General features: G+C 39.2%; 1 protein-coding gene across 3 annotated transcripts in view; it reads left to right on the top strand.

The window, feature by feature from the left end:
• Nucleotides 1-21,138, top strand: part of prkd1 (protein kinase D1) — a 161,079-nt gene that overhangs the window by 70,482 nt on the left and 69,459 nt on the right. For all 3 annotated transcript variants that reach the window (XM_060932995.1, XM_060932996.1, XM_060932994.1), the window contains exon 2: nt 13,229-13,367. In XM_060932995.1, the coding sequence (XP_060788978.1) occupies nt 13,229-13,367 (139 nt within the window). The remainder of the gene's footprint in view (nt 1-13,228; nt 13,368-21,138) is intronic.

The raw sequence follows: 21,138 nt of genomic DNA on the forward strand, positions 1-21,138 counted from the left end.
GCCTGCGACCCTGATAAGCGGCTACAGATAATGGATGGATGGATGGATAATTGTAGCCCTTCAGTAAAGTATTGTGTCACTGCATCCTTATCCTTGGTCACTTCATTAGACCATGTTCTGTAAGTTTGCTACCTTCAGCTGTATGCTTTGAGCTTACCCTTACTTTATCTAATTAACCCTTTGATGCAAAACATGGGTCAAAAGTGACCCGGCTGAGTTTTTATCTTCTATATCTCTCATCTCATCTCATCTCATCTCATCTCATCTCATCTCATCTCATCTCATCTCATTATCTCTAGCCGCTGTATCCTTCTACAGGGTCGCAGGCAAACTGGAGCCTATCCCAGCTGACTACGGGCGAAAGGTGGGGTACACCCTGGACAAGTCGCCAGGTCATCACAGGGCTGACACATAGACACAGACAACCATTCACACTCACATTCACACCTACGGTCAATTTAGAGTCACCAGTTAACCTAACCTGCATGTCTTTGGACTGTGGGGGAAACCGGAGCACCCGGAGGAAACCCACGCGGACACGGGGAGAACATGCAAACTCCGCACAGAAAGGCCCTCGCTGGCCACGGGGCTCGAACCCGGACCTTCTTGCTGTGAGGCGACAGCGCTAACCACTACACCACCGTGCCGCCATCTTCTATATCTTTGCAATAAATTAATTCCATCATTCAGTATTCAAGGTATTCCTCAATTAACTTGTTTTTGATCATCATACATCCTTATTTAATTTTTTCCTTTCTTACTTTTTGAATAAAAACCCTTTTTGTATCACTACCCTTCTAATGCACAACATGGGTCAAAAACAACCTGCATTCATTTTCCAGGTTATTTCATGTATGGCTGAGTGTTTCTATGATATACTTTTGAAATAAATTCATTTTGTCATTTACTTTTCCAAATATGCAGTAAATATCTTGTTTTTTGTTTCGCACAAATCATCATTTTTATTTTTCCTTTCTTAAGTTATGAACAAGCACAGCTTTTGTAATTCTACATCAAGTTTACACACATGGGTCAGAAACGACCCGCATGCATTTACTCCAGCGTTTGGTGGGAACTGTGAATTGTGCTTGTGTCAGACATTTCACAGCTCAGCGCAGCGCCCTTTGCCCATCTAATACATGGAAGTAATGTTTTTCAATTGTTCTAACATTACCTTAGAAAAAAAATTGTTACCTTGAGAGTGAGTAGATTACTTGTCAGAAAGTTACAAGTAATTACTATTAGCTACCTAGCTGTTGACATATTCTACTTTAGTTAGCTAATTTTATTGTAGTTGGCTTAGCTAACTACATAGTTAATAAATAAATAACTGGCCCCATTCACTGCTAAAGTAATTACTTGAAACAAATTATTATTATTATAGTATTAAGACATTTAATTTTAAATCACACTTGGATGACCCATGTGTAGTAATATAAAAAGTATTTTTGTTCATAAAGTAGGAAAGAAAAAATTAAATTAATGATTTGTGGTAATTAAAAACAAGATATTTAAAGAATACTTGGAATATTCTAGCATAAAATAAATTGATTTCAAAAGATAGAGCAAAGAAAAACTCAGTCAGCATGAAATAACCTGGAAAATGAATGCGGGTCATTTCTGACCCATGTTGTGCATTAGAAGGGGTGTGCATATGTTTTGCATCAAAGAGTTAAAGGCCGATTGCTCAGTGCCCAGATTTCACACGTCTGTCATTCCAGATCCCTGTACATCAGATCACTGCAGAGCTGGACAACACTTCCTGTCGGTCTAAGTGTTTCAGCACCTAAAACACTCCACAGCTGTACTGATGAAGACTCTGCACATCCTGTCACTGGACACAGTGCTGAGCGTCTAACAATGACCACAGTCTTTTCTTCCCCATTTATCTGTAAAATCAGTTTACCTTGGAGAGTTATGCAGATTATAAATCAACATGTGACAGACAGGGAATGGATTGTTCTGTTAAACTAATTAAACAACACGCGTTGATTTGTTATAGTTAACTGCTGGCTTAAGTTTTTTTTTGTAATTGGGATTGCATAAGTAACTCATCAAATGATCATCTCCATTTGATGATCTGCTCAAGAGGAAATGAGCAGTGTAGGTCTGTTTTGGCCCACAGCCTGTGTCTGGGTAATGTCAGCTTAAGTCTGGGTAGTGATTCATCTTCTGTTCATCTACAGGTAATACATAACAGTGTGACAAGCCACAGAATTCTTTCCCAGATCTCTGAGTGTATAAGCCAACCGTGGGCTGTCTGTATATAGACATAATACTAAATCAGTATCAGCTCTTGATAGATTTTGATTTGTCTGCACTGAAGAAGGTTGAATTGATAAAGTATGAGTGATCTAGAAATATAAGTCCTCTGCCACCTGCTTCACGGATTCTGGAGCAACAATCACTGACACTGACACAGAGCAGTTCAGAGATGAGTATATATCCACATTCAAGAGTGTGGTGTAGCAATATATAGCCAGATTTGGCGGAGTGTGAGAGGGAGGCTTCAATGGGTGATGGAAAATTACCAAGCAGCATAACTTTATGAGAAACAGAGAGCAGATGTACGAGCAAAGATAAGTTTCAAGGATTTAACTGAAACCAGCCAAAACAAGTTGCAAGCATGCCAAACACACAGCTTTGTCAGCTCTGTTAAAGATGATCTTGTCACCTTTAATATGTTACTCAGACAGTGTCAAAAAAAGAAGAAAAAAAAAGAAATTGTCTTCTTAATAAAAAAAAAAAACTTAATGCTTGGTTCACACATTGGCGTTCCAGCCTTGCGCATGTACGGTGTATCAAGATACGTGGCAGTAAGAAAGGAACGTCACAGCATCGCCAGCTTACGTAGCTAATACTCTAGGATGCGTAACACGATCTCCTTGTACACCAGGGTGCGGCGTATTTTTAAGTCTGCACTTAAAAATCCATAGCACATATGTAGCAGCTTTAATAGGTTACACATACTGTACGTCACGTGTACGCTGTAAAAACAAAAGCTATGCAGCAGTGATGCAGCAGGAACGTTGCTCAAACACCTATTACGCTGTGCGAACGCTGTAGTTGACATATGTCTGATGAAGGTGGCTCCGGGGCTGGCTGGGTGGATGCGGTTGATGTCTTCTCTCTTCCCTTGCCCTTCTTGGGTCCTGACTTCTTCGCCAGAATGATGCTTTCTTGACTGTGACGGATGACAACAAATGCAACGTGGGTCCCCTTTTATCCCCACCTGTGAACGATGCAAGTACACAGCAGGAATGTCACACGTAAGAATGAAATGCCACGCCAACGAAAGCAACAAAACAGTTACGCCACGGCAACGCATCATATGCCACGCATACACCTCAGTACGCCATAACTTTACGTCCTTTGAACCCTATACAAACACCATATATGCCACAGGAACGCCACACATACGCCGTGTACGTCACAGGACTTTAATTTTGGACAAAATACGCCTCATTTCTTGGCGTTTGACCCACACGCCGCTTACATAGCAAGATACAAGACAGTGTGATCTTATTTTGCCAAACAACCTGCACTATTGTGTTGACTAATCATGTAAAATTGGCCCAATTGATAATAACCTCAGAACTCTTCTTGATATAGATAAGAGATACAGTACTGTGCAAACGTCTAAGGCACATGCAAAGAAATACAGTACTGTGGAACAGACACCTTCAACAATAATTAAATGAAATGTTTCTACATTAAAAAAAATTATATAAAAGAGGAGTAAACAGTAATAAATGAAACAAAGTCACTAGTTAGACAACCCTTTGCTTTAAAAAAATAGTCTAAGGTACAATGTATGCAGTTTTATAAGGAAATTATCTGTAAATTTTACTGAGCATGTTGCAGAACCAGTAACAGTTCTTCTGGACACTTTGTCACTTGCTTCTGATTTTTCAATCAAAACTCAGCAGCCTTTCATTATGTTTTTGTCTGAAAAGTGTCTCTTACATAATATACTGCTTTCTTTACCGACGTAAACATTTTTTTTCTGAAACATTTAATTTTGTGTTGGAAAACTAATGTTTGGAAATCTAAAATGTTTTTGTACTGATATAACAATGCATAAGTCACAAAATAAAAGTCTATAACAAAGTCTGTACGAAAAAAACAGTGTACCTAAGACTTGTGCACAGACGCGCAGCTTGTGAACAGGCAAGGCAGGCAACTGCTTGGGGCCCCCTGGCCCAGGGGCCCCCTGAGAGTCAGGGCCCGAGGGCTTATTTATTTTGTTTTTTATTGTTTTTATTGTTTTTATTGTTCTTTACCATTGTATTTTCACATTTGGAATTTAAAAAACTTTGGTTTCATACATTTTTCGTTGGTGTCAGATTATTTATAACATATTGGTGATGAACACTGGTCAGAAGGGTCCCCTGGAAATTTTTGCTTGGGGCCACAACAGACTCTAGAATCGCCTCTGCTTGTGCACAGTACTGTACATTGAACAGATGGGGTTGAAACTGAGTCAACTTTAAATTGCTTGTTTAGTTGATGAATATAATTATGTTGCACAAACTCAAAAGGTCTATTGTAATCAGATACTGAATGAAAATTTTATGCTTTATTTTCAGAAGATTAATAACCAGTTTAGCTCAATGCTAATCTCAAACTGGGCCTTCAATCTGTCCGGACTTGAGACTGGCACTAAGTATGCACTCTCTTGTACAAACCCAGTGGCTGAGTATTTTACCTAACTTGCATGTCTTTGGACTGTGGGGGAAACCGGAGCACCCGGAGGAAACCCACACAGACATGGGAAGAACATGCAAACTCCACACAGAAAGGCCCTCGTCGGCCGCTGGGCTCGAACCTGGAACCTTCTTGCTGTGAGGCAACAGTGCTAACCACTACTTAGAGCAAAATTGACCATTTTGAACAAAAAGAGTGCCTTTATTTCTTTATTTTAAAATTCAGCAATCTTTTATTTTAAAAATGATTGTCTTTTTGTTATTCCATATGAGGTCTGGTTATCAGAGTCTAGTAAGATCATTTGTCCTACTAAGCAAGAGTGGTACCTAACTAGCTAAATATTCTCTCTAGTATATGGCTGGTTTTAAGTAGTTGAGGTTAGGTCTTGTTATCCTTAAAATGGAAAGACAAGAATTAGCTGGCTGAACTAATTACTGACTAAATTTTAACATTGTGAGGCGTGTCTTGGTGTTGTCTTTGAAGATCTTTGAAAACTGTCCTGCTGTGGTGGCTGTTCTTAACTATTTAGCTAGCTTGTGGCAGCTAGGTTTAACTAGCTGGTGTTAGAAAAAGATGTATTTGAACTTTTTATTTCTACATTGTTTTCAAGAATGAACAATAAAATCATTTTAGACAGTTAACTACTGCAATTAAGCAACCTAAATTGGCTGGCTGTTGGTGGTTGCGTAGGTTTCGGATCCTGTAGACAGCGATGTGAACACCTTGGCCGAGATCTCCTGCATGCTACAATTGTGTCTCTTCTCATACAAACCACGAGGCATAAAACATGCACTCAAACAGAGTAGTGTTTGTCCACAGAATTCTATAATGTAATCAAGAATTGACACCAATTCCACCCAAAAAGGAAAACGTCAGACCAAAATTTTAGCACAAATATGTAATGACAGCAGATATCTTTACATCTGGCAAACAATTGCTTAGCTGTATTTTTTCATTATTATTTTAAAGTGCAATAACTATTTAGCCTTTCATAGAAGACATGCATGGCACTTCCAATGGCTATTAGAGAAATTCATAATCCTGAGATAAAACATTTTCTTTTTGTTATTTTTGTCATGAAATCTGAAGATTTAGGATGGTGACCGAACTCATTTAGGTTTGAATGTGATTATGTATGTAAATCATTTGACACCACTCCTGTACAACCAAAAATCCCTAAACAGAATTTGCAAATTTATATGTATGTATGTGTGTGTGCGCGCACACGAAACAGTTATTCCACGAAATCAAGTTGTACATGTGCTGATAGCTGACGAGGTGCTTAGCGCTGAGTTGGCTACAAGCCATGTACAACCAGATTGAGTGGAATAACTGTTTTATTCTATCCACATTCACTGGATTTTGAGAGAGCATTTTTATTTTTTGCAAATTCAATAAATAAAAACTTTATACAAAATGGCCAACAAAATAATTTCCGTTTAGAATGTAAACAGACTGGCAAAAATGACAGTAGCAATTTGTGAAAAATGATATAATAATTATTGAAAAATAGAAAAAGATATGTTCTCACCATTAAATAATTTGATTCCATATTTTGTTGCTTTTTTATTTTTGGGGGTTTTGTTTTCCAGTAGAGTTTTTATTTCATCCTCAGTTGGTTCAGTAACATGGTCTGCCATTTTCTTTTCTTCTTTTTTTTGGCGGCTGGCAAACCAACTTAAAGGTGCATAGGCTGGGCTGGAGTGTGGAACAGGAGATATGGGGGACGGAGGGGAAGGGACAGGACTATATTCTTTTATTTAGCTATTTCTGTTTCTTTTAAATACTTGATAACAAAGTGACATATCTGACTTGATGCGCTCCACCATTTTGTTTTTCTCTACTCACAGTTTATGAGCTGATATCCTAGTAGCAGAGTAGCCAGTCAGAACACACAATTGCTCATATCCAATGAATGTGGATAGAATATATATATATATATATATATATATATATATATATATATATATATATATATATATATAAAATGTGGTCAATCACATACTGTACAAAAATGTCTATTGATTCACCAAATATATAACACAGAGGACATTATACCATTGAAAGGAATGTCATTGATATTTTGATAACTAATCCTAATACCATTATAAGTAACCGCTTGAGGATAATCAAGCAGGAACTAGAAAGAAGTATAAAATTTACTATTAGTAAGGGAAATGTATAGTCTTGATGTTTACTACTCCTTATGAAGTGATATTTTGGTGGGTAAGCTAGCTTAAGAAATAACTTGATTTTTTTCTTGATTCATGTATTAACTTTTCATGAGAATTGGGCTACCACTTATCACCTTCTAAAGTCAATGGACATAATGATCTAAGTGTAGATCCAAGCAGGCTGATTTCAAGAACTTGAGATATACGTGTATAAAATGGACATTGGGATTTATCGAGAGAATGTTGCTGGGGATAGAAGTCTGCACACGGAGAAAGTGTGGGGTGGGTGAGAGAGGCTCGGCAGTTAAAGCAGAACGGATGATTCACTGTTCCCAGCAGCTTTCAGAGTGTGCTTGCTCTCACTCTCTTTCTCTTTGTCTATATCTGCCTCTCTCTCTGGCCCTCCTCTGCATTGGCACACCTGCCTCTTTCAGCCTTGCTCCACCTTGACAGCCAGCTTCAACAACCTGGTGTTTAAATGGAAGACAACGTCCACATTGATGTCCCTCGCATAGTGCTAGTCTGTCATCCACAAAAACAGCCGAAGAAAATAAAAGGGAGAAAGAGGGTTGAAAATGACAGCCCTGAAGATGCAGCATTCAAGTCGACACTGTGAAGCACACTAAGATGCCATAACATGGAGTTAAAGAAGATTCCCGAGCTTCGAGCCAGGCATCTCCTAAGGGGTAATGATGAGGATCGGTGGGTGTCGCTCTGGCTTTGATGGCTCGGTACGTGCACATCCATTTGTCTCCAATAAATGAATAGTGCTCAATCAGGAAAGAGCCTTGGGCTTCTGCTGCCATGACAACCCATACTGCTACAGTGAGGCTGCTGTCATGGCGACCTCAGAATGTTCACTCGCCTCAGTGAGTCCTTATTGTACCAAACTCATTAGAATGAGCAAAATGAATAACACAAACCCACACATGCCCTCACTGATCTGCAGTCTGGATTTAATCATATAAAACTGCGTTAATAGATCACCCGTACCACATCACCAGCAATAGAACAGGATCTGTGTTTGTATTGCCTGGAGCTGTTTTCTTGCCTTGACACGATGTATTGTACACTTTACTGCAGTCAGCTACAGCTTCTGCGCTGTAGATATTGCTGTATACACACAGGGCTGGAATGTGTCTCCTTTTCTTTTCCATTTTCCTCGTTCACTGTCATTGACCACAGATTATTCAATTGAAAATAAAAAATGGGAACGTTTAAATTAAAAATGCAACTGTTAATTGTATGTTGCCAAAAGAACAAAGGTAACAGATTATTACTTGTAATTTATGATCTTAAAACAGTGTCTAAATCTAATCTACTGAAATTTCTTCCTTGTGTTCAAATGTGATGAATCATGAGCTATTTCTGGTTTTCTGAACCATTCCTTGAAAATATTGTCAGAATTAACCTGCTGTAAAGAATGCAGACAAGAAGATAAGCTGACATCTATCTATCTATCTATCTATCTATCTATCTATCTATCTATCTATCTATCTATCTATCTATCTATCTATCTATCTATCTATCTATCTATCTATCTACATTGTAGAACAATACAGAACACATCAAAACTATGAAATAACATATGGAACATATAGGGAATGATGTGGTAAACAAAAAAGTGTTAAAAAACAAAATATGTTTCATATTTTAGATTCTTCAAAGTATGCAGCGTTTACCTTGATGACGCTTTGCACACTACTGGTATTATCTTAACCAGCTTCATAAGGAAAGTCATCTGGAATGCCTTTCAATTAACAGGCGTGCCTCGTCAAAAGTTAATTAGTGCAACTTCTTGCCTCCTTAATGTGTTTGAGATCAAATAGTAAATAGTAAACAATAAGAATACAGTAAATAGCCCTATTCCACAACTGTAGTAATCCATATTATGTCAGGAACCGCTCAACTAAATAAAGAGAAAAGACATCCATCATTACTTTAAGACATGAAGTGTCTTTTAATTAATAAAAATAAAGGAAAAAAACATTGAATTAGAAGGTTAGAAGGAGTCTCCAAACTGTTGACTGGTATTTTTCTGTGTGGATGTGTCGATATAATAAAAAGAATATTACATGGTGGCATGAAGATATAAAGTTTATCTTTGAGTGGTGAATGTATATTTCATGAAGCAAATGAGTGAAATATTTTTCAACATGAGAAGATAAACTTCATATCTTCACACCACCATGTAATGTTCTTTATATTACGTATATGGACACATCCACAAAAAAATACGCAAGTTAATCTAAAGAATTTTAATTTTGAACCGGTTCACCATTTTGACAACGCATTAGTGGGAAAACACTGGGAGTGGAATCATTGGAGTGAAATATCAGGAAATATGTCACTCAGATCCACGACATATTTCATCTTAAAAATACAAGAGGCCTATTTTCCAGTAAGACACGTGTGTGTGTGTGTGTGTGTGTGTGTGTGTGTGTGTGTGTGTGTGTGTGTGTGTGTGTGTAGGGCAGCTTGTTTTCTTGTCCATATTCTTTACAGCAAGTTCATTCTTTTCAAGGAATGGTTTAGGAAATCAGAAATATCTTATGATTCATCACATTTGAACACAAGTGAGACATTTTGGTGGATTAGATATAAACACTGCTTTAAGGTTATAAATTACAAGTGATAATCTGGGTGAGATATATTAGGCAGCAAGTGAACAGTCAGTTCTTGAAGGTGATTTGGTGGAAATAGGAAAAATGGGCAAGCATAAGGATCTAAGCGATCTGACAATTGGATAAAGGCCAAATTGTGATGGCTAGACAATTGGGTCTGAGCATCTGGAGAGCAGCTGAGTATCTCCAAAACAGCAGGTCTTGTGGGGTGTTCCCGGTATGCAGTGGTTAGTACCTACCAAAATTGGTCCAACAAAGGACAACCAGTGAACCGGCAACAGAGTCATGGGTGTCCAAGGCTCACTGATGTGCATGGGGAGCAAAGCTCTAGTCCATCTGGTTGAATCCTACAGAAGAGCGACTGTCACAAATTTCTGAAAAAGTTAATGCTGGTCGTGGTAGAAAGGTGTCAGAATACACAGTGCCTCGCAGCTTGCTATGTATGTGGTTTTGTAGCCGCAGACCGGTCAGAATGCCCATACTGACCTCTGTTCACTGCTGAAAGCACCTACATTGGGCACGTGTGCATCAGAACTGGACCATGGTGTAATGGAAGAAGATGACCTGGTCTGATGAATCATATTTCCTTTTGCATCATGTGGCTGGCTGGGTGCGTGTGGGTTGCTTACCTGGGGAAAAGATAGCAACAGGATGCACTATGGGAAGAAGGCAAGCGGAGGCAGTGTGATGCTCCGGGCAATGTTCTGCTAGGAAACCTTGGGACCTGGAATTTGTTACTTTGGCAAGTAACTTTTCACTTCTGGAGGACTTTTCTTTTTTTCCTGTTTGTTTTTGTGACTGTAAAGTGACTTGGGTGTGAGATAGGTGCTTTATAAATTATTATTATTATTATTATTATTATTATTATTATTATTATTAAGTACCACCTACCAAAACATTGTTGCAGACCAAGTACACCCCTTCATGGTAACAGTATTCCCGAATGTCAGTGGCCCCTTTCAGCAGGAAGTAATGCTCCCTGCCACACTGCAAAATATTGTTCAGGAATGGATTGAGGAACATGATGAAGAGTTCAAAGTGTTGACATGGGCTCCGAATTCCCTAGATCTCAATCTGATTGAGGATCTGTGGGATGTGCTGCACAAACAAGTCTGAGCCATGGAGGTCCCACCTCACAACTTACAGGACTTAAAGGATCTGCTGCTAATGTCTTGGTGCCAGATACCACAGCACACCTCCAGAGGTCTTGTGGAGTCCAAGCTTCAACAAGTCAGTGTTGTTTTGGTTTTACAAGGGGAGCCTGCACAATGTTAGGCAGGTGGTTTTAATGTTATGGCTGATCGGTGTATAACATAGTCTAACTGTTATAAAGCACACGGAGAATCATAATGTGATATTATCATATAAATGAAGGATTATTTTTGATAGGTTTTGTATATAACATGAACTCATTGCGCACGCACCCCATTCATGCACCTTGAGTAGAAAATGACTTATACACAGCTGATACATTACATGTTTTTGTGTTGTGTTTGCAATATTTTGGTAACTGAAGAGTCCAAATATTCATTGGCACGTGCTGCATAAATGTCATGCAGAGCAATTATTGTGCAAATACGAGTTTCCTTGGTTTTTAGTATGTAAATAGAGACAATAATTGGCTCAGTATGAGTTTCCTTTGTGAATAGTGCAGCTTTGAACAGGCACTCCATGCAGTGCGGCTGTACGTAACTCAGCCCAGCAGTGATCAATAGAGAACAAGGCTAGCAGGTCGTTTGCCCAGCAGCCTACATGGGTCAGTCAATATGTTGCTCTCTTCTTTGACGTTGAATTGATTGCCAGGCTGTTGTTTGTAAAACTGTTTAGGAAATGTGCAAAAAACCCAGAACTAAATAGATGTTTGTTGCACTTTGTTGATGGTGAAATCAATAGTTTACAGTATGGTTTTGTACTCATTTTAGCTGAAGCTCTTGAGAGAAGAAACTGCATGCATGAATATCAAACGTCAAGTGCTTCTGCATATGTTATGGAACAAAACAAACTATAAAACATCATCTGTGTTTGGTGTGAAATGGACTTCTATGTACCAGTGTACCAAATGCAAGCCTGAAAGTGTTATTTAACAGTACGGTCGTGGCCAAAAGTTTTGAGACTGACACAAATTTTTGGTTTTCACAAAGTTTGCTGCTTCAGTGTTTTTAGATCTTTTTGTCAGATGTTTCTATGGTATACTCAAGTACAATTATTAGCATTTCATAAGTTTCAAAGGCTTTTATTGACAAATACATCAAGTTTATGCAAAGAGTCAATATTTACAGTATTGACCCTTCTTTTTCAAGACTCCTGCAATTCGCCCTGGCATGCTGGAGATCAGCTTCTGGGCCAAATCCTGACTGATGGCAACCCATTCTTGCATAATCAGTGCTTGGAGTTTATCAAAATTTCTGAGTTTTTGTTTGTCTACCTGCTTTCTGAGGATTGACCACTGGTTCTCGACGGGATTAAGATCTGGGGAGTTTCCTGGCCATGGACCCAAAATTTCAATGTTTTGTTCCCTGAGCCACTTAGTTATCACTTTTGCCTTGTGACATGATGCTCAAGAACTTCAAAGAGAGAGGTTCAGTTGCTGTGAAGAAGGCTTCAGGGCACCCAAAAATAGTCCAGCAAGTGCCAAGACCATCTCCTAAAGAGGATTTAGCTCCGGCATCTGGTAACCACCAGTGCACAGCTTGCTCAGGAATGGCAGCAGGCAGGTGTGAGTGCATCTGCATGCACAGTGAGACGAAGACTTTTGGAGGATGGCCTGGTGTCAAGAAAGGCAGCAAAGAAGCCACTTCTCTCCAAGCAAAACATCAAGGACAGACTGACATTCTGCAGGAAGTACAGGCATTGGACTGCAGAGGACTGGGGTAAAGTTATTTTCTCTGATGAAGCTCCCTTGAGACTGTTTGGGACATCTGGAAAAATGATTGTCCAGAGAAGAAAAGGTGAGCGCTACCATGAGTCCTGTGTCATGCCAATAGTAAAGCATCCTGATATTATTTATGTGTAGGGTTGCTTCTCATCCAAGGGAGTGGGCTCACTCACAATTTTGCCTAAGAACACTGTCATGAATAAAGAAAGGTATCAAAACATCCTCCAAGAGCAACTTCTCCCAACGATCCAGGAGCAATTTGGTGATGAACAATGCTTTTCCCAGCATGATGGAGCACCATGTCACAAGGCAAGTGATAACTAAGTGGCTCAGGGAACAAAACATTGAAATTTTGGGTCCATGGCCAGCAAACTCCCAGATCTTAATCCCATCAAGAACCTGTGGTCAATCCTCAAAAATTGGGTGGACAAACAAAAACCCAGAAATTGTGATAAACTTCAAGCACTGATTATGCAAGAATGGGTTGCCATCAGTCAGGATTTGGCCCAGAAGCTGATCTCCAGTGTGCCAGGGTGAATTGCAGGAGTCTTGAAAAAGAAGGGTCAACACTGTAAATATTGACTCTTTGCATAAACTTGATGTATTTGTCAATAAAAGCCTTTAAAACTTATGAAATGCTAATAATTGTACTTAAATCTACCACAGAAACATCTGACAAAAAGATCTAAAAACACTGAAGCAGCAAACTTTGTGAAAACCAAAATTTGTGTCAGTCTCAAAACTTTTGGCCACAACTGTAGATTAATGAGACACAGAGAACAGGGGAAAACAGATGGATAAGGAAAACACCAAGAACACATGATTAATTCATCTAATTTGGCTTGCAGTTCCCAGAGTGTGGCTTCTACGGGTTATATGACAAGATCCTGCTCTTCCGTCATGACCCAACCTCTGAGAATATCTTGCAGCTGGTCAAGTGTGCAGCTGACATCATGGAGGGAGACCTGGTGGAGGTCGTGCTCTCAGGTAAGATGTTTTCAGTTTTCTGAGTTTCTTCTTAACGCTGTTGAAGCTATAGACATTTTCACATGTTCCCATGATCATGGGTCATATTTATTAGGATAAGAACTGAACTAAATGCTGAAGGTGATAACAGAGATTATGTTTTACCCCTGTTTAGCAGCGCTGTTGAAATTTGACAGTTGTCCATCTAACAGTATTGGAGTCGCTTATAAACACATGGACCAAATAAATAAATAAATCATAGAATATACTGTGACCATTTTCACAAGTCGTCAGTCATTGAGGTTCCACGCGACAACACTCGACTCATTTAGCTATTTTTATCACCCCCTCTTTTTTGGCTTGTGAGAAACTTGACGCCCATCCAAGTTTGGCTGCTGCATTCAGTGTGAAGCCGGAGCTGTGTCACGCAGGAGGGGGAAGCGGTGGAGGTATCACATTTGACACTGCTAAAGTGTTTCTACAAATGCTTGGAAGGCCTTTTTTCTCTCTTTACCTACTCCTCCTCTCCTCTGAGCTATGACAGGTAATTGATTCGAGTCTGTGGAGGAGATAAAGAAGGACTGACACCTCACCCCTTCTCCCAGCCTGTCCTAGTGTTTGTGCATCTGTACGTGTTGGATGTTTAGGGAAGAAAATCAAGTGATTAACATACCCAGATGTGCACAATGTCAAAGACAAACCTTCAGGATTGTCGAGTGACATTACCTGCTCAGTGCACTGCTGAGGAATCTTGCTGTAAAATAACATAATATGCTGCTGCAAAGTTACATCAGCAGTCATTAATTATGACTCCTTCTTGAGAGAGCCAAGTCACCCAGAATCATTGATAATGATTGTCTCGTCATACTTCCTCAGAGGGTATAATTTCTCAAAACAAGAAGTATAAAAGTTGAATTTGGTTAAACTCAAAATGGGAATAGTTTTCTAGTCATATACTGTTGCACTGATACAGAAAAGTACTCAGTGTTGAAATGTATGAAATAAACACCAATTATTAACCACTGTTTGCATGTTTTGATGTTTTCTTTGTTTCTTAATGAAAATCTCCATTATAGGAAGCTGCACGCAAATTTTATACTTTAACCTTTTATTTTAAAATGTATTCTTAGCAGTTAAATCACAGCCAGTTCCTAATATAACCCATGGTTATGAAGGTTTTCAATTATCAAGGCCATTGAAAGGTAACCAGTAGTAATGTTATGTGACTGGAGTGTAGTCTAATAATAATATTAATCTTGTAATAATTCACACTTATTTGCCGAAGGCAAGGTGAATATTAGCGAATAATTATTATTCACAAATATTCACTGAGCCTGAGGCAGATAATTGTTTTAGTGTAAATACACAAGTGATTATTTAAAAAAAAATCATATTTGAAAAATCATTTATTTCAATCTTCAAAAGTGCCATGCAAATGTAATGCACGTAGACTTGTGTCACTTATCTATGCTGACTCACATAAAATGCTTTTAAAAATACTTTGTTTTGAAATCGATAAAATAAATCACAATTCCACCTGACCTTTGAATAGTTTTAGACCAAACTTTGTAGCATCTTTAGTGTTTTTAGGAACAGCATTTTCTTTCATAATTTGTAATTCTTCCTCATTTACAGTGACAAAGTGATTGACAGCCATTTTGCCAAATCGCTGGAGGTGATTATCGAGAAATAGTCTGAATTTCTCGACCAATCAGCGTGCACGATTTTCTGTAATCACCTGCATATTTATACTAATCATGTAATAATCCTGAATACATTTCATCAGCAAAAACTGATGAAGCCCCAATGATCACAAACCAACAAACCAAATTTACCTTGACTTCAGTATTTGCCTTCTGTCAAATGTACTGTTTTTGCATATTCCATGTAAAAAAAGCTTTAAATTAGGAGTATAAAAGCTTTGTTTCTTATGTGAATGGAATTCAGCACCAGATATCTGCGGTTTGGTTTTGGGAAGTACCTCACTCCGTTTAAAAGGAACCATTGGCCATGAACCGTTAGCCACTCTATCATCATATGAGAAGAACAAAGTGTTTGACGGACCTCCACCCAGAGACATGACACAAGCTATAATAAGCATTTGCATGGCTTGGTTTGATGTTTCTTTTTGTTTTTCACCCCACTGACTTTTTCTTTTGTAATATTATTAATGGATTTACAATTTAGTCTTTTTTTTTAAATAGCAAAAATAATGTACATCGTGACCAAATATTGGAAGTTTAATATATTGTATTTGCAGGTTTTAAGGTTTAAGATTAAATACAGCAATGTATTTAAACGGATCACAGCTCCAGGCCCAAGTGTCAATCCTGAGGTCAGGATATTTTTTGTGCAGTTTTGCATGTTTTTCTCCTGCTTCCTTCCTTCCTTCCTTCTCATTAAACAACAACAACAACAACAAAAAGTTAGTAGATGGACTGGCTACTCGAAATTGTCTCTAGGTGTGGATGAGCATTACAAATCATGATAGTGATTGTCATAATTATGATTCTCTGGAGTCCTCTGTCAAGTCAAGATTCAGAGAAAAAGTTGAAATTTGTGGTTTTGACCTGTATATGTTAAAGCTATTCAATTATACAGAGGATTTAGCCTCATTACTACCGACTGAATACCCTGAGATTGTGATCTCATTCTACAAAAAAAAAAAAAATTCCATTAGTAAAACTAAGTTACCGGGTTACTGGAATAGCATCACTAATATCTCATCTGGCAAAGTTGACCCACGTCGTTCTCCTTGTGTATCCAAACTCGCTAAGGTTTGCGCTGCTTCTAATCTGGCATTCTTGGCACATCTTTCATTTATCTTGTTGCTTCTTGATACTGTGAGATGAGTTTTTGTCTTGATTTTATCGTGTCCTAATTTGAGTGTTGGTGCCCAATCTGGATTTGTTTTATTGCGTAGGTTTGCCGGCGCTCCTGCAAGGTGAGAAGCAGAGTATTCACGCTAAAGCTCAGAAGTTTAATTTAACCAGCAAGAAACAGCTTTAATTAGCAGTGAACTCTTACCAGATATAAAGTGGCCACCACACATGTGGGTGTAATTAGCCTTTTTCCTCAGTTAAGTCCTTACGATTTATGTTTTTGAATCACAGCGCATGGCGCTCTCTGGACAGCTGTTCATCTGTTTTGTCACCGTTTTTAATTATTTTGGGAATTCTTTCTTTGTCACAAGTAGCATTATTACTGCAATTATATCCCACACACAAAGTAGGCACTGTCTTTCTTCAAAGGCAATGAAATCAAAAGAAAATCACGAAGCATTGCAGCAGCTCACACGTGAAGTGCTGCCATCTTGATTGTTGTTATGCTCCAACATGGTGGACTTCCGGTTTGGAAAATAAGCATGAAGTCACATGCACACAAAGAATAAGGAACAGGTTCAGTACTCGTTCGTGTACTAAATTTTGAACTGTTCAGATCATTTCGACTAAAAATAAATTGGTGCAACCCCTGAAAAGTTGGTTCCCAACTGAAACCGAAATATAGCTGTTTTTTCCAGTGCAAACCAAACCATGACGATATCAGTGGGTGTGTCACTAGTTTGGTAAGGAAGTGGAGTGCAGTGATGGAGAACACAACAGAAAAGGATACATTTTCAGGAAAAAAATGGACCGAAAACAAACATCTGCAATAACAGAACAAAAACTCACAGGTAATCAATGCACACCGCCATCTTGCTACTACTGTTTACTCCCGTTGTGAATTATGCAATGCCCTCTGTTCATGACGTATCCTTGATTTCAACGGTTTCACTCAAAACTGGTGAAAATGTGGACCGGTTTGCTAGCTGACATCAAGGTTAAAAGAATCCTGAATGAAACTGGTTCAAGAACCCTTTCCCCATTGATTGAAAATTGGTAACAGTGTGCCTGGTATTGCCTCTGGATTTACTTTACCAGGATAAAGCTGAAGAAGAACAACAAATGTGTCAAATTACAACACTTCTATCATTATGAGAATTAGAAATACTGGTTTTCATTGTTCTCTTAAAGTATGTATAACTGACATTTTTGAGCAGTAGGTGTAATACATGCATTCCTACATCATGTTTTCTGGCGTTACTAATCTGTACCAATTATGTGTAAACATTTTGCAGCAGTAGATAATAAAATCTATGTATTCACATATGTATTGTGCACTGCTTCTGATTATTTTATGCTATCTGACTTGAGAATAATGACATTTATCAGTATGTTGTAAATAAAAAGAAACTAATATAAATTCCTGGAATGGCACAATTAAAGAAAAAGAAATCTGGCCCTGTTTTTTTGCTGCCTTTTTCAGTGCATCACTAATTGTAATAATGTGTGCTAAAGTGTGAAGACTTTTTCTTGTATTCTTTCCAAATATATCAAACAATGCAATATTTTTCCCTCATTGTTGAATAGAGCAGTAATAATTTTCCCCATACCTATTTTTTTTTTACCAAATTACAAACTTTTTTTTTATTATTGACTGAAACCCAAGACTAATAAAAGTAAATTTTTAAACAAATATTGGTTTTAATTATTATTGTTCATTAGGATTTAGTTTAACAATGCTTCAAGCAGTGGGTGGCATGGTGGTGTAGTGGTTAGCGCAGTTGCCTCACAGCAAGAAGGTCCGGGTTCGAGCCCCGTGGCCAACGAGGGCCTTTCTGTGTGGAGTTTGCATGTTCTCCCCGTGTCCGCGTGGGTTTCCTCCGGATGCCCCGGTTTCCCCCACAGTCCAAAGACATGCAGGTTAGGTTAACTGGTGACTCTAAATTGACCGTAGGTGTGAATGTGAGTGTGAATGGTTGTCTATGTGTCAGCCCTGTGATGACCTGGCAACTTGTCCAGGGTGTACCCCGCCTTTTGCCTGTAGTCAGCTGGGATAGGCTCCAGCTTGCCTGCGACCCTGTAGAACAGGATAAAGTGGCTAGAGATAATGAGATGAGATGCTTCAAGCAGAAATTATGTGTTCACTCCTTTTAGAAATGGATAGATAAAGCAGTTGAAAGAAAACATTTTAAATCATAGCTTACTGTCTTAATTACAGACTGACTGAAAAGGCTTTTTGCTCTAGTCAGTTTATCAATACACCTCTGCTCCTTGCATATGATAACCCTGATTATTATTTCTCGACATGATTATCAGCTCTTAAATCACATATAGTCTCGTTTGTGATTCATTGTGATAAACTTGGTGAACTTGATATCCAATAGATAACAATATCCAATGTGAACATACTGCGATGACCTGGCGATTTGTCCAGGGTGTACCCCGCCTCTCGGTCATAGTCAGCTGGGATAGGCTCCAGTTTGCCCACGACCCTGCACAGGATAAGCGGTTACGGATAATGAATGGATGGATGTTAACAGAGTTAACAATACACAAGTTCAACTCAACATATCATGTCAACAACATGAACCCATACTGTACATAATAACAGCAGAAATAAAGCAAAGTCTGAGAATGAGCTTAAAACCTGGCAAAGGAGTAAAAAGCATAATAGTAGTTGATTCACTGCTGCATTAGCACACAGAGGGAGCTATATGTCTTCTCGGGCATCCTAAATTAGACCATGAAATACAGTAATATGGTAACATTTGCTTTAATTTATCCATTCCATTCCATCCATCCATTATCCGTAGCCGCTTATCCTGTTTTATAGGGTCGCAGGCAAGCTGGAACCAATCCCAGTTGACTATTGGTGAGAGGCGGGGTACACCCTGGACAAGTTGCCAGGTTATCACAGGGCTGACACATAGACACAGACAACCATTCACACTCACATTCACACCTACGGACAATTTAGAGTCACCAGTTAGCATAACCTGCATGTCTTTGGACTGTGGGGGAAACCGGAGCACCTGGAGGAAACCCACGCGGACACGGGGAGAACATGCAAACTCCACACAGAAAGGCCCTTGCCGGCTACTGGACTCGAACCCAGAACCTTTTTGCTGTGAGGCAACAGTGCTAACCACTACACCACCATGTCACCTGCTTTAATTTATATTTAGGTGAAGTATTGTAAATGCCTAGTGCATAATATTTCTCCCAAAAATATGAAGAAAAAAAAAAGCTATGCACATACACACAGAGACACATGCACAAGTCTTTTACTTACTTTAACTCTGCAGCACAGGGTGGATTTTCTGTGCCACCCTCATTTCCCTGAAGCATTTAATGACAGTTTACAGGTATTTTAAACTTGCAAACATATCTTGGCCTTTAAACAAAAGGCAAAACAATAATTTGAATGAATTGAGGCAATTTAGCCAGAGAATGGCTAATCAAAATGTATTCTACTTGAGCAGGCTGCGGGGAAGCCATGTTGGAGAGGAGGCTAAGGGCACATGCTCCAGCAAGCAGTCCTCCCGCTGGGTTTGCCACTCAGCTGCTATTGGTCCACCGAGACGCAGCCAACAAGAGCCAATCAAAACACTTTACCCGTCTCCCCCAAAACGCTCATTCATAGCATAATTTGCAAATATAAATAATGCCTGGGTTTGGTTAGATGGATTGGTGGATTACAAACATCATGCAACATCATGCATATCTTTACTTGGTTCTTGTACATGGATCTTTTACACATTAACATAATATGGTTCTATCCGGATGAAAAATATATGGCAGATAGAACCTTACAACACACACACACACACACACACACACACACACACACACACACACACACAATATTTTCATCCTTTGTATGACTAGAATCGACAACTTCACCAATAGAAATTCATCAATCTGCTTGTACTTGGCGAATAAAATTGAAGTGATTGAGTTCTAAGTTATGTTCAGGTCTATTTCTAAGAATAAAGAAACTCAAAAGAGACAAAATGTCCATCTGAAATTCAGCAGTATGTTATTAAAAGGATGCCTGAAGCATTTTCATTAGGGAAGTCAGTGCCATGGAGCTTTGAATTGGCTCCTCTACGATCCTTTGCTGCATTCAGATGGCCTAAATCAAACCCTTAATTAATTTGCTACTGACCATCAGCCCCTCTTGGGGAGCTACTAATCTCCAGCCCATTAACCCTGACAGACACACACTCTGCTCATGTGAGGAGGAGAAGAGGGCCAGGCTGCCGAGAATGGACTGTGCCAGTTCGCCCTCTGACACGACGGCTTTGGCCAGGACTCTCATCCATCTGCACCTCCGGAGGCGCGCCTCCCCAGAGGGAAGCCCCGGGAGAGGAGACACCATCGAATAAAAATATCTCCCTCTGCACCATTTGTTTGCCTTTTTCCTTTCAAGAACTTATGACATGTTGATTCGTAATAGCAGGGATTTTTGAGAGCTGAATTCCCTCATGAAGTTCAAAGTCCAAATGATGTGAGAGGCAAGTAGGGTGAAGAAGACGACTTTGCAGTTTATTGCAGTGAAAGAAAATCAGTGAGGTGTTTGTGATGTAAATCTAAAAGGTTTTAAGCAGTCATTAAACCATTGTGCCATTATGTACTGTACAATTGGGTGGCATGATTTTTGGTTCAAACCTCATGGCTGACGGGGCCTCTGTGTGGAGTTTGCATGTTCTCCCCATGTCTGTGTGGGTTTCCTCCAGGTGCTCCGGTTTCCTCCCACAGTTCAAAGACATGCAGATTAGGTAAAAATACCCAGCCACTGGGGTTGCAGAAGCCAGTGCGTACTTAGTACTGGTCCCAAGCCTGGTTAGACTGGAGAGTGTTGTGTCAGAAAGGGCATCCGGTGTAAGAACCTATGCCAAATCAAATATGCAGAGCTGGATGATCTGCTGTGGCGACCCCTAATGGGAGCAGCCGAAAGAAGAAGATAT

The sequence above is a fragment of the Neoarius graeffei genome, chromosome 11 (genome assembly GCF_027579695.1).
Source record: "Neoarius graeffei isolate fNeoGra1 chromosome 11, fNeoGra1.pri, whole genome shotgun sequence".
NCBI lineage: Eukaryota > Metazoa > Chordata > Actinopteri > Siluriformes > Ariidae > Neoarius > Neoarius graeffei.